Below are 13,097 nucleotides of genomic sequence, written 5' to 3'. Positions count from 1 at the left end.
ACCTCCAGACCCCACTACTCAGTAAACACCAGTACAACTTCCTGGAATCCCTACACTATGGAAGCAGGCCATTCATCCCATCATACTAACCCCCCAAACAGCATCCCATCCAGACCCACCCCATTATCGTATCCCTGTAACCCTACATTTCTCGTGGTTAATCCACCTAACTTACACATGTTTGGACCATGGGAGGAACTGGAACACCCAGAGGAAACCCACGCAGACACAGAGAGAACTTGTAAATTCCACACAGACAGTCGCCCAAGTATGGAATCAAACCCGATTTCTGGCGCTGCAAGGCAGCAGTGCTACCACTGAGCCACCGTGTTGCCGTAGTTATTGCATGGACCCAAAACATACAGCAGATACATTACATATAGGAATCTTATTTAACTGGCCTAGTGTCACAGTGTCACAGTGAAGTGTTCCTACCTGTCGGCCAAAAGACCTAGGTTCCTGGATTCAAGTCCCATGTTCTCCACATGTGTTTTTTAACATACCTGAATAGGGCAATTTAAAACATCTGACTGTCTTAGGAATGACTGGCACTTCTAATAAACATAGCTTGGAAATCTCTCAGCTCCTGTCTTTATGCCTGTACATCTGCTGTAATCTCAGAAATATTTCCGTGTCTCAGTCAATCACAATTGCTATAGCCATATTGACATTTGAACCCTGACACATTATTTTTTCATTTTTTCACCCATTATTCCTTCATCATAATCCTATCTTTCTGAGTTCTCCCATTTTTAGACTCAATCATTGTGCTGTTGCATGATCTATGATAATGTTCTTAGGAGACATTAGAGAATGGACTGACACTACTCCTCGATTTCTCTGTTATCCCGAGTGAGAGCTGGACCCTTTCTATCTATGTATCTTCTTGTTTGGTAACAGAGCCTAGAGTAAGATGTCACAGTGTCATCTGAGGTAGGGGGCTGAGGTCACCAGTCCATTTAAAACTAATATTTCAAAGCACTTTCTCATGGAAATGATATTTAGACTTCTTCCTCGAAAAAGTCTGACAGTGTTCAGACAATTGAAATTTTCAAGACTTGTTGGTATATTTTTACAGGTAAGGTTATCCAAGGATTCTAGTTCAAAGATAATTAACTGAACTTGGGGTGCAAACAAGCCCGGAACTGAATGAATGGCAGAGCATACTCATTGGGCTTAATGGCCTATGGTTGTTTGCTATGACAGTAGAGCTCTAAAAAATGGGGAAGGCTATCAAATATCATAATTTTTAAAAATACATTCACAGGATATGGGCATTGCCGGACATTCCCAGCATTTATTACACCATCCCTATTTGTCCAGAGTCAACCACATTGCTGTAGACTGGAGTCGCATGTGGGTCAGTCCAGGTAAAGACAGTATTTCCCTTCCCTAAAGAACATTCATGATCCAGCTAGGTTTTTGACAGTCAAGAACAGTTTTATAGTCATAATTAGACTCTTAATTATAGATTTATTTTATTGAATTTGAATTCCACCATGTCAGGATTCAAACTTGAGTCTCCAGAACATTAATGGGATTAATAGTGCAGCGATAATACCACTAGGCCGTTCCCTCCATTCAGCCTGAATCTCTCCTGTGTTTTACATATCGTGCTTCACCTTGCCTCAATGTTTTTGGCAGTGCCCAGAAGCAGGGCGTTTTCTCGGTGCGCTCAAAGGTACAGTATTTGAAGCTTTCTCTTTGGGTTAAAGATAGCTGTCAGTGTTACATTCAACTTGAGTCCAAGAATGGACCTCCTGTACACCTCTATTAACTTGCAACTCTGACACATTCCTCAGGTGGAGGAGCCAACCTTACTGTCAGACAATGAAGATGCTGTTGATTGTCGGCAATGGACACAGCACCACCTAGCAGCAGCAGACATCCGAATGCCACCTTCCATGGCCCTAACCCCGCCTCAGGGCGAGTTTGATACTGATTGCATGGATGTGAATGTGCGCGGCCCAGGTACTTGTCCTGTAGGATCAACAACAGCAGGTAGACAAAAATAGACTTATCCCACTGAAAGGAGCTTCCCAGTAATGTGCTGGTGAAATACATTGTGCTTCATTCACCAAACAGAGCCAAGGCTTCTCATTTTCAATTTCAGCTTCACCCTGCTTACATTAGCAGCCCTGGTCGAAGGCTTAGTTTTCTACCTGCATCTAACACAGAAGGACTGATACGCAACTCACAGTGAGGGCTCTAGGGGTCGTCTAATGTGGAGCAGTGAGTTGCAGAAGAATATGGGGACCTCAGGGCCTACCAGTCATCTGGTGATGATGTAGGAGTAATAAAAGTGACATTTCTTCCTCTTCACCAAGCGTAAGACTAAATCAGCTACTCTGACTCAATCAGGAATTAAAGTGTATGGCTTAATATCAATAAAGAACCTGTTTGTGCAAAGTGAAATTAGAATGTGGGAACTACTATGGAATTATTGAGGTAAACAACATAGAAACCTCTAAGAGATGCTAATTATTCCCCTTGGCAGCATCTTGACTAATCAGCATTTTTCTCTCCTGAAGTTTACATTGTTGCTTCCCTTGGAAATTGACATTCTTGCATCTGCCCTGATGAGTGCAAGATGTAAGGCTTTGACAGCAATTTTTCAACAACACCCAATGCCAGTTATATTTGAGGAAGAAAGGAAGGGAATGATATGTCAATAGGTTTTAAATGTTGGGTGGGAGAAGGCAACATGGAAATAAAGCCAGCATGGACAAATTGGGCCGAATGGCCTGTTTCTGTACTATGTATTGCTGTGAAACCTGGAGTTATCTGGGACATCACATTTTATAGTAAACGTCAAACCTCTTCAAGAATAAAATGCTGAAGTGGGGAAGCTGTTGAGTTGAAAATCAATCCCTGTGTTTTAGATGGTTTCACCCCGCTGATGCTGGCCTCTTACTGTGGGGGAGGACTGGACACAGGCCTGACTGAGGACGAGGAGCAGGAGGACTCATCTGCCAACATCATCTCGGACCTGATATACCAGGGGGCTAACCTCTGCGCACAGACAGACCGAACCGGAGAGACTGCCCTTCACCTGGCTGCCCGTTATGCAAGGGCAGATGCCGCCAAGCGACTCCTCGATGCTGGTGCCGATGCCAATGCTCAGGACAACACAGGGCGCACACCTCTCCATGCTGCAGTCGCTGCTGATGCTCAAGGAGTCTTCCAGGTAAAGTACTTAGCAGCTTCTTTTACAGAATGTGGATTTCACTGGCTAAGCCAGCATTTATTGCCCATCTGCAGTCGCTGCTGATGCTCAAGGAGTCTTCCAGGTAAAGTACTTAGCAGCTTCTTTTACAGAATGTGGATTTCACTGGCTAAGCCAGCATTTATTGCCCATCTGCAGTCGCTGCTGATGCTCAAGGAGTCTTCCAGGTAAAGTACTTAGCAGCTTCTTTTACAGAATGTGGATTTCACTGGCTAAGCCAGCATTTATTGCCCATCTGCAGTGCGCTGGAGAAGATGGTGGTGAACTTCTTGCTGAACCACTGCTGTCCTTAGGGTATGAGGGAACCTCATGGTATCTTTAGGAAGGGAGTTCCAGGATTTTGACTCAGCAAGAGCGAAGGAACGGCAAATGATTTCCAGTCATGAGTGGCTTAGAAGGGAATTTGCAGGGGGTGCTGCTGCTGTGCATCTGCTGCCTTGCTCTGCCATGGGTTTGGAAATTGCTATTGAAGGAGGCTTGCCAGTTGTTGCTGTGGTGCATTGTGTATGTGATACAAACATGTTCCACTGTGAATCAGTTGTGAATTAAGCAAATAATTAATGTGGTGTATTGGCTACTTCGATCTAAACCATCGTCCTTGCTGAAGTCAGCGCTTGTGTCATTCACTTACGCATCTGAAAGCAACACACTGGTATTCATTTTTACTCTGTAGCTACAAGCTGTGCTACTGACTCAGATGTTTTCCAATGCACCATCAGTAATTACTCCTGTCAGTACCACTAAGAATGTCAGTTATGCATTAAGCACTTGCAGACAGCATGATATTCATAAAATGACAATGCAATCACAGAAACAAGTTGCCTGGTGAATGATACACAGCTAAGGATCTTTTACTCAAAAAACCCCTGATTAGCATTCCCCATAATTCCTTTCCACATATTATTCTGTGGTTAATCACAGGAACTTGAAAAAGCCACTCAGCCCCGAGACTGTTTTCTACGGCCTCACAATTATCCAATTAATCAAAACTTTCAGTATATTTCTAGCTGTAGTTTGCTGTTTGATTTCCAACATTCTATATAGTACATAGTCTGGGATGTTTGGGACCAAATCCTTCCTGAATTTTTGTATTTTCTGAGCTATTTGAATACCTAACCACAAGTGTATGAACCAGAACACTGTAAATATAACCCGAAGCATAAAATAATGATGAAACATTACAAAGCAATTATAAAAGAAAGTTTTCCTTATACAAAAACTGTATCACCCATGGTTTCTGATCCCAAAGAACTGCACTAAAATTATGCCATGTAGTCCATGTGTCTGTTCAAAACATTTCTAGCTGATTGATGTTTCCAAAGAGTAGATTTACAAACTGGAGAGCCACAATGTGGTTATCTCAACCGGCTTTCCCAATCTGTACGTCATTCTTATGGTATTTGTTATTGTTCAAAATATGCAACAATTGAATCCCCTTTTAAATTTCAGCTTGAAAACCACCCTTGTCTCCCCAGCTAATACAGTGAAACCATTTTGTGAGGAGCCATGTGAATGTGTCACTCATACCCAAGGGGATTTCTGTTCAAATTTGTTGCTGCAATTACCGATTAGAAAGTTTGAATTATGTGGCTGTACCAAGGATGATCTCTGTCTTGTTCCCTCTCCATCAGATACTGATAAGAAATAGAGCCACAGACCTGGATGCGCGAATGGCTGATGGTTCCACTGCTCTTATTCTTGCTGCCCGTCTTGCAGTGGAAGGAATGGTCGAGGAACTAATAGCGTGTCATGCTGATGTCAATGCTGTCGATGAGATTGGTACGTTTGAGACCATCAGGGTTGTACACCAAGGCATCTACTTGAGCTATAATCCCAGACCACTGGGTGAAATATCCAAACATGTCGACAGTAACTTGTTACATAGTGATACACTCAGTGGAACAGGAAAGTCCTGCACAGCTTTATGATAGCAGACATCAGAGTTTACCACTAAGCTTCATAAAGAGATATTAGGACCTGTGACCCAAAGCTTGGTTCAGTAGTTGTGTGTGCCAAATTGAGAGGCAGAGGGGAATTCCAGGAGTTATGACCTGAAAGCACAGCCACCAGTAGTGGAGGGAGGCAAATCTAGAACTTGCAAGGGGTCAAAGTTAGAGGAATACAGAAGTCTCTGAGGTTATAGGCTTTGAAGATTACCATAGCAAGGGAGAGCTTGATCATGGAAGGGTTTGAAAATACATATGAGAATTTTAAAACTGAGGCTTTGCTGGACCGACAGCAATATAGTTCAGCAAACTGGGGTGATGATGGGTTAATGGCGCTTGGAGTAAGTTAGCATGTGAACACCAGAGTTTTGAATGACCCTGTGGAGGGAAGTAATTGGGAGACTGGCCAGGAGAGCATTCCACTCTCATAGTTTCTAGTGTTGTCATGTGCCCTCCCACAAAGCTGGTTTCTTCTAGTGGGGGCTAAACCGTCTGACCTTTGCTTACATTCTTAACCGCAACAGAGGTGAACCATTGTAAGTAACTTGTGTTTAATCTGGATATTTAGGTAAATCAGCCTTGCATTGGGCTGCAGCAGTGAACAATGTTGATGCTACTGTGGTCTTGCTGAAGAATGGCGCCAACAAAGATATGCAGGACAGCAAGGTAAGGAAAAGTATGATGATCCCTCTCCACAATATCAGAGACACTCTGTCAGTTCTTCAATTCTGACTCCATAAACAGATAGGTTGAAATCGAGAAGCCAAAACCCAATTCCAAATGCTTGCATTTCCTGCCAAACAGACAAAATGGGCATGTTTCCCAGTCCCAGCCTCAACCAGTGCAACTGTCTACCCAGCTGCCTGAGCCATTGGCCCATTGGTGACCCGGAGATATTTATTTCTTTCTATTAAATGCCCAGACTTTGATTCTCCCCCTTGATTATCAAGACACTCATGTGGAAATTGTGAGTGCTTAACTCAACTGGCTACTCCTCAAGTTTGTCTCTGAGATGTGAGTGCAGCTAGTTGGGCATTTATTGACCGTCCATCTGATGGATGTTCTCAAGTGACCAACTAACTCAGTCACAGGGTATAAGTTTGCTTGACCATCCCCTGAGAGACTTGTGGATGGCAGAATCCCTTCATGTCCATCAACAACATTAACAAACCGGTCCGGTCTCTTCACTCTTTTACTATCAGTCAACAATGCGATTTTTTTTTTGAATCCTCAAACCAGGAAGCTAATAACCAGCTTACCCCAAAATTGGTTTCATCATTTTCCATGGTTACAGGACAAACTTACAACCTGTGGATTTCTAGACCAGCCCCATGATCACCTCATAACTATTTCTCATTGTTATAGAATATAATTTTTTAATAGAGTCCCTACAGTGTGGAAACAGGCCCTTTGGCCCAACAAATCCACATCAACCCATAGAGCATCCCTCACAGACCTATTTCCCTATAACCCACCTAATCTGCACATCCCTGAACACTATGGGCAATTTCCCATTGCCAATCCACCCTAACCTGCACATCATTGGACTGAGGAAGGAAACCAGAACACCTGGAGGAAACCCATGCAGACACGGGGAGAACGTGCAAACTCCACACTGACAGCTGCCTGAAGGTGGAATTGAACCCGGGTCCCTGGTGCTATGAGGCTGCAGTGCTAACCACTGAGCCACCTTGCTGCCCGTTGTAATGCACCTTAGAAGCATAGGGACAGGAGGAGGCCCTCCCAATAAACCTGCCCACAATTTTGTTAGATTCCAGCTAATTTGTATCTTAATCCAATGTATCAGCTTTGATTCTGCATTCCTTAATACATTGCTTAACAAAAACCTGCCAATTGTGATTATGGATATTTTAATAGCCTCACCAGGTTCTTAGAGGAATGACATCCTGATTTCCATTATCTTTCACATGAAAAAGAACTTCCTGACATGAATCTCTTGTTCCGAAACCTCCTGACATCTATTATATCAATTTCCTAGTCATTTGAATACTCCTTAATGGTCTAGGGAATCTAGGCCTAGTGTATCCCTTCTGCCCACACCTTTGAACCTTTCAGCTCTGGCATTGTTCTAGCAATTGTTATTGGCAGGGTCCATTTGACTCTGGTTTGCAGTGATGAGATCCTTTGACATTTTTTCTTACGATAAGGTTACTGTATTTTCCAGGAGGAGACGCCACTCTTTCTAGCTGCCCGGGAGGGAAGCTTTGAAGCTGCCAAGATGTTGTTGGATCACTTTGCCAACCGGGACATTACAGACCACATGGACCGCTTGCCACGGGACATTGCACAGGAGCGGATGCATCATGACATTGTGCAGCTGCTGGATGAGTACAACGCTGTACGGAGCCCTCAAGGGCAAGGTGGGCACATGGGCAGCCATTCAATGTCTCCCCTCATGTGCCCACCAAACAGTTACATGACTAACTTAAAGCAAACTCCCCAGGGAAAGAAAACAAGGAGGCCCAGCTCCAAGAATTCAGGCTCTGGGAATAATAGCAACTTGACCAAGGACTCAAAGGAACCGAAAACAAGGAACAAAAAATTGAGTCTGGATTGCCAAGCGTCCCTCATGGAAAGCTCGGTGACATTGTCTCCAGTAGACTCATTGGATTCGCCGCGTGCCTACATAACCAACCCTACGTCTCCAGTCATGACGTCCTCTGGGATCCTGCATCCTGCGGGATCCTTATCTGTGCTCTCCAACCCCCCAGTGAATGGTATTCTGGAAGGTCCCTTCACTGTCTCCTTGGCCAGACTTGGTGATCTTGGAGATGCTGCTCAGAACACTGCCATTTTATCCAGGAACCACATGCAGCCTCGTCTCTCAATGTCACAAGTCACTGGCCAGCCTAACTGCCTCCTTAATGCCAATGGCCTTGGTGTTAATGTTGGCATGGTGAGCCCCATCACCACTGTACCCTTTGAATGGCAAACGAGGATTCCCAGCTCACAGTGCAACTCAGTAATCAGTGTTGTTCAGCAGACCGCTGGGTCACATGCCAACTTACACCAGCCGAGTCAAGTCCTACAGCATGGCTTGGTGCTACAGAGCCACATGTCCATGGGGAACGGACCTCAAATGATCAATCAGCAGAGTCCAGTCAAGCTCCAAAACACAGTTGAGCAGCAGGCAATCTCTCAAGCCCCACAAGCACAGCAGAGGTGTATCCCTTCCACCACCAGCCACTCCATTCAGCAGAGCTTGCTGAGGAGCGAGATGGCGCGATTAACAGACCACTGCAACCAGTCGATTTCTCCTCAGGAAGCCCAGCCTCCGCAAGCCAATGTACCGCCATTTTACAAGCAGCACAGCAACGCTGCCACCGAGGACTACCTGACTCCCTCCTCCAAACACAGCTACACATCAGGCCACGACAACACGCCCAAGCATTACCTCCACCTGAAGAATGAGCACCCTTACCTGACACCATCCCCAGAGTCACCCGAACAGTGGTCCAGCCCATCTCCACATTCCATGTCTGATTGGTCAGACTCTACCCCCAGCCCGGCCATAATTGGACATCAAGCTCAAATGCAGCACATGACTGAACAAGCGACCAAAATGCAAGTTTTTGCATAAAGTACATCATTCGTTCTTTTTAAAAAAACAAGAGATGTCTCTATAGGATATTAGGACCTGGGCTATTATTATCTTTGTTACTGTTCCTCCTTTCATCATCTTAAAGTAACAGTCATGAAGGAGCCAGCTCTGTTGTCATCTTAGCTGGATCTGCAATGGAGGCCACCCCTTGGTTTCAAATTTCAAAGGAAAGATTTTGTTTTTTCTTTTTTCAGAAAGAACGGTGAGAAGGAAGGTGTTCAATTTGTTCCTGTCTCATGATGGTCACTGCCTTTACCATGTGTTGTGAATCAGCAGGGGCTGGTTGGTAAACTGTGGAGCCTGTTACATTTTATATGTTTCAGCCCTCTTCAGATATATGTGTCACTGAGCATTAAAAGCCTTCTCTTCCTCCCCTCCGAAGTACTGGACTTCACCTGCCTCTTACTGGTTTGACCAATTCTGGGGATTCTGGGTGAACCGTTGTACCTTCAGTTTCGCCAGATTTTTGGCTGCGAGTGCCGCCACCGGCCAATGAGGATCCTGGGAAATTACCTCAGCAGAATTTGGACAGGAGGACACAGATGCTGCCTTTACTGAGTACGGTGTACTCCACACTACATTAACTTAGGCTGTTACAGTAAGTTCCATCTCTCTGGGACGCCAACATGGCCTGAAGGCTTTCATCTGCAATCGGTAACCATTCCAGAATAACTGGCACTAATTACACCTTCCCCCCACCACTGCTCCCTCCAGCCCAAGGAGATTGTGTCTCAAGCAACACAAAAGTTATAAAAGACTTGTCCAAACCATTGAAGCCTCAAGTGTAGGGACATTCTATCATTTCATTATATATAAAGTGATTAATATGGGATTTTTAAATACAATTTCTTTCTCTCATGCTGTTTGTTTTAATCCTGAATAAGCTTTTCTAAAACTTACTGCCACTGGAAATTGTGATGCTGCCAAGAATATCATTATATGTTATTTAACTGTTTCCAGGTTCAAAGGAACACTGTTGTTTGTTTTTGTAATCGAGTTCTTCCGCTACAGGATGGAAGCCTGAGAGACGCTTCCGAGAATTCTTCACATGTCGTAGACATGGCAGAGTGCATGTCAAGGCTCTACTTCAAAACCTAACCCAATCTAAGCAGAGAGTAGCAGAACAAAGCTCACTCGAGCAGCCGGTTTAAAATTGTCTAGGCTGACATCTAGACAGCTCCCTGATTACTTCACTTACTGCCCATGCTTCAAAATGTCAACCGGTTTACAGGTTCATGCATGCCTTAATGCAGAGCTCCTGCATCATGTTACTCTTAATTTATATTGTAATTTTTTGTTTCTTTTTTCTAAAGAAAATGAGGAATGTCAAAATGTCTATACTTTTTAATTGGATATAATTTGTTGAAAGGTCATGTTGATAATTGCTCTATAAGAGAAATTGACTGATTAGTACCAATTAGTAATTATGAAGCCTGTTTAAAAATTAGCTCAATAACTAGACATTAAGCAGATATTCGGTGAATCAATTGTGTCTTTGAAGATTTAAGATTTGGCTGAAGTTTACCAATCAGAGAAAATTGTTCTGGGCGCTTGTTCATTCAGGACCAGAGCCCTATAGTCGCAGGTAGAGCCTTGGAAATGGGCTATGCTGAACTTTTCTCGGGCAGGAACTTGAGTTCCAACTACAGCCAATTCAGTTTAGATTTCTGAAGCCTTTGTAAGTCAGTCTACTTGAGCCCAGTGGCTGATATTACGACAGCTAACACCTAAATCTAAAAAGTGCAGGCGTAATTCAGCTAGTCTGGAAGCATCAGTGGAGAGAAAAACGAAGTTAGTATTTCCAGTCTGGTAATCTGCCTGTATTGTTTTAAAGTCCTATTTTAATAACTTGCTATAGTTAGCAACAGGATTACAGACACCTCTTCTTTTTTGAAGTGGAGGATCACTCCTGGACCTAATGATGCCCAGCATTGAAAACCAATGTTCAGTTTCACTGCCAGTTCTGTAGTCCTTCCCTCACGCCAATCACATTGGGGGCCGTTTTCACCAAGAGACAACATGGTGCCAATGATGTTGTGTGCCACAGAGGTCTCAGAAGTGACCTTAGGTAAAGAGAAGTGGCTACAATTGTTCAAGACAATAGACGTTGCAGTTTACCTATTTCCATGTACAAGTGCCCTTCAGATAGCAATTGTCAATGGAGTATGGGTCAAAAGAGATTGCAAAGCTTCTGACTGAGAAGAGTATTATAGGACCAGCCATTTCAAGATGTTAACAGAATGTGGACATCATTACTGAAGAGGTTTTAATTTTTGAGTATTTTTATTTTCTCTTCATCTTCCCCCACCCCATGCTATCTCTGCACTATGTACAATGACCTAAAGGAATAACACCTCAGATATTGGTCAGATGAGATACGTTTCACAGCAAATTCAAAGGTTCCCAATTCTGCTTGGAGGTATTCCAGGAGGTGCCACCTCATGTGACCTCCCAAACCTCTCTCCACCCTCCCCCCCCACCCACGCTCCTGCCATTGATCGCAGCACATTCCTACTCTCAGGCTGCACTGCTTTTGACACACATTGGGAAACTCTTTCTACTCACTGATTATTTAACTGTTTGTCAGCCAGTCCCTTGCTTATTTCTTGAAACATTTACCGGTAAAAACAAAGTTGAAAATATGAGAGAAAAATGCCTTTTGTTTTCTTTTTCATAATGCTCATTGGGATTTTCTCTGCTTCGCTCACCAAGTATCCTGGAGTTAGCCTTTAATATTTGGCTATTCCAGGATGGTCCTCAATAGCTGACAAATCTAAGTTTGCTCTGCTCACTAGCCTTGTATTTACAGCAAGAAGACGTTGGGAAAAAACCTCACAAACTGCAACAAAGCAGCATCAAACCCTGAGATTAAATGATCCTAAGTTCCTGGGACCAGCAAAGACTCAAGAGGACCCTTAGCAACTGAAGAGGATTTGTTTCTCTGTGTTGCTCACCTTCCCCTCCAGGTGTGCAGCTATGTTTGGTTTTTCTAGCGCTGATTTAGTTAGAAAAGGGAAACTTGAAGAAGACACGAGTTCAGTGGCTCAATTGCGTCACATTAGAACACCTATAACATTTAATGGACTTGCCACTATTTCTAAATACAATGCAGGAATGAAAATAACTGGACCTCTTCAGTTAGACCAATGCAAAATACAAATGATGACAGAGTTTATTGTCTATTTGATAAGAAGATCAGGCTTATTCTAATTTGCATGTTGCATGTTTGTCGGGTAAGCAAGGATAAAATCTTCCACTGCCTCACATTCCCTTCCTTAGATCAGGGAACAATATTTGCAACCTGCTCTCGCCATCCGGTTTAAGAACAAAGGCTCTTCACTAGATCCAATAGCCATTCTTTAGCAGCCTGAACCTCAAGTTGTGGAGTCAGAAAGCCAGTCTTGAAATGAATGGATCAAAAATCAAAATCCAAAATTTTTAATAAAGCACTTGAGAGGTGCATTGAACATTGCACTTGTCCCTTCAGAAGAATTTGACTTCTGAGGAGTGTAAGGCAGTGAATGACTTTGGTTGGTAAGTGAAAATTTTCCCTCTCCACTCTTAAGCGTGTTTCACATCTTATGATTCATGGGCCAGCCTTGCCCATCTTCAAACCTGCCCGTCTGAGACGAATGGTACTTATGTACAAATATTGGAGTTGGGGAAGAAGCTGAAGATTGGTCCCTGAAGGAGAATGCAGGCTTGTCATTATGGTCAGCTCTGTTGTTATCAAGATTCATTGCAAGCCTTAATCACTTCATCACACCCTGAGGTGAGGCCAGAATTGGACCTTGTATATTTTTTAAGAAAAATGTCTGATTTTTATTTTATAAGTTACCCTGTAGCCCATTCCCAAAGCCCCAGACAGTTGGTTATCGGGGGTTGTGGGTTCAGGAGAGAAGAGGTAGGTGTTAAACCTAGAGAAGGAATTAAGTTTCACATGGTAAGTTGGGAAAAGGTGGAGTGGAGGGGTGAGGGTGGGAGGGGGGGTGTTGGGATAGTGGGTCAGGTGATAGGCCGAGTGGGAGGGTGGGCGGGCAGGCAGGCAGGAAAAGTGGGGTTACAAGTGACGAGTCTGGGTGGGGTAAAGGTGATGGGGTACAGATAGGGAGTCGTGAGCAAGGGATGTGAGCATGAGTGCGACATAGGGTTCAGGTAAGTCCTGCATCCTCTGAGGGTGTGACAGACGAGGTAATGCTGATTAAAAATCAAGCAAAGATGTAATAGAGGTCTCACACACTGCTTGCAAAAATGAGAGAGCACCCTGTTAGATTGGCTCATTTCCCTGCCTTATTTGGGACTG

The 13,097-nt window shown here is 43.8% G+C and overlaps 1 protein-coding gene across 1 annotated transcript in view; it reads left to right on the top strand.

Moving 5' to 3' along the window:
- notch3 (notch receptor 3) overlaps nucleotides 1–12,759 on the top strand; it is a 156,841-nt gene extending 144,082 nt beyond the window's left edge. The window contains exons 30-34 of the mRNA XM_048521760.2: nucleotides 1,803–1,971; nucleotides 2,883–3,187; nucleotides 4,858–5,005; nucleotides 5,741–5,838; nucleotides 7,358–12,759. Of these exons, the coding sequence (XP_048377717.1) occupies nucleotides 1,803–1,971; nucleotides 2,883–3,187; nucleotides 4,858–5,005; nucleotides 5,741–5,838; nucleotides 7,358–8,773 (2,136 nt within the window). The 3' untranslated portion in view covers nucleotides 8,774–12,759. The remainder of the gene's footprint in view (nucleotides 1–1,802; nucleotides 1,972–2,882; nucleotides 3,188–4,857; nucleotides 5,006–5,740; nucleotides 5,839–7,357) is intronic.
- The last annotated feature ends 338 nt before the right edge of the window (nucleotides 12,760–13,097 follow it).

This window comes from Stegostoma tigrinum, chromosome 35 (assembly GCF_030684315.1).
Source record: "Stegostoma tigrinum isolate sSteTig4 chromosome 35, sSteTig4.hap1, whole genome shotgun sequence".
NCBI classification, from domain to species: domain Eukaryota; kingdom Metazoa; phylum Chordata; class Chondrichthyes; order Orectolobiformes; family Stegostomatidae; genus Stegostoma; species Stegostoma tigrinum.
The sequence above is the reverse complement of the archived record's forward strand: the minus strand, read 5'-3'. Positions and strand labels throughout refer to the sequence as shown.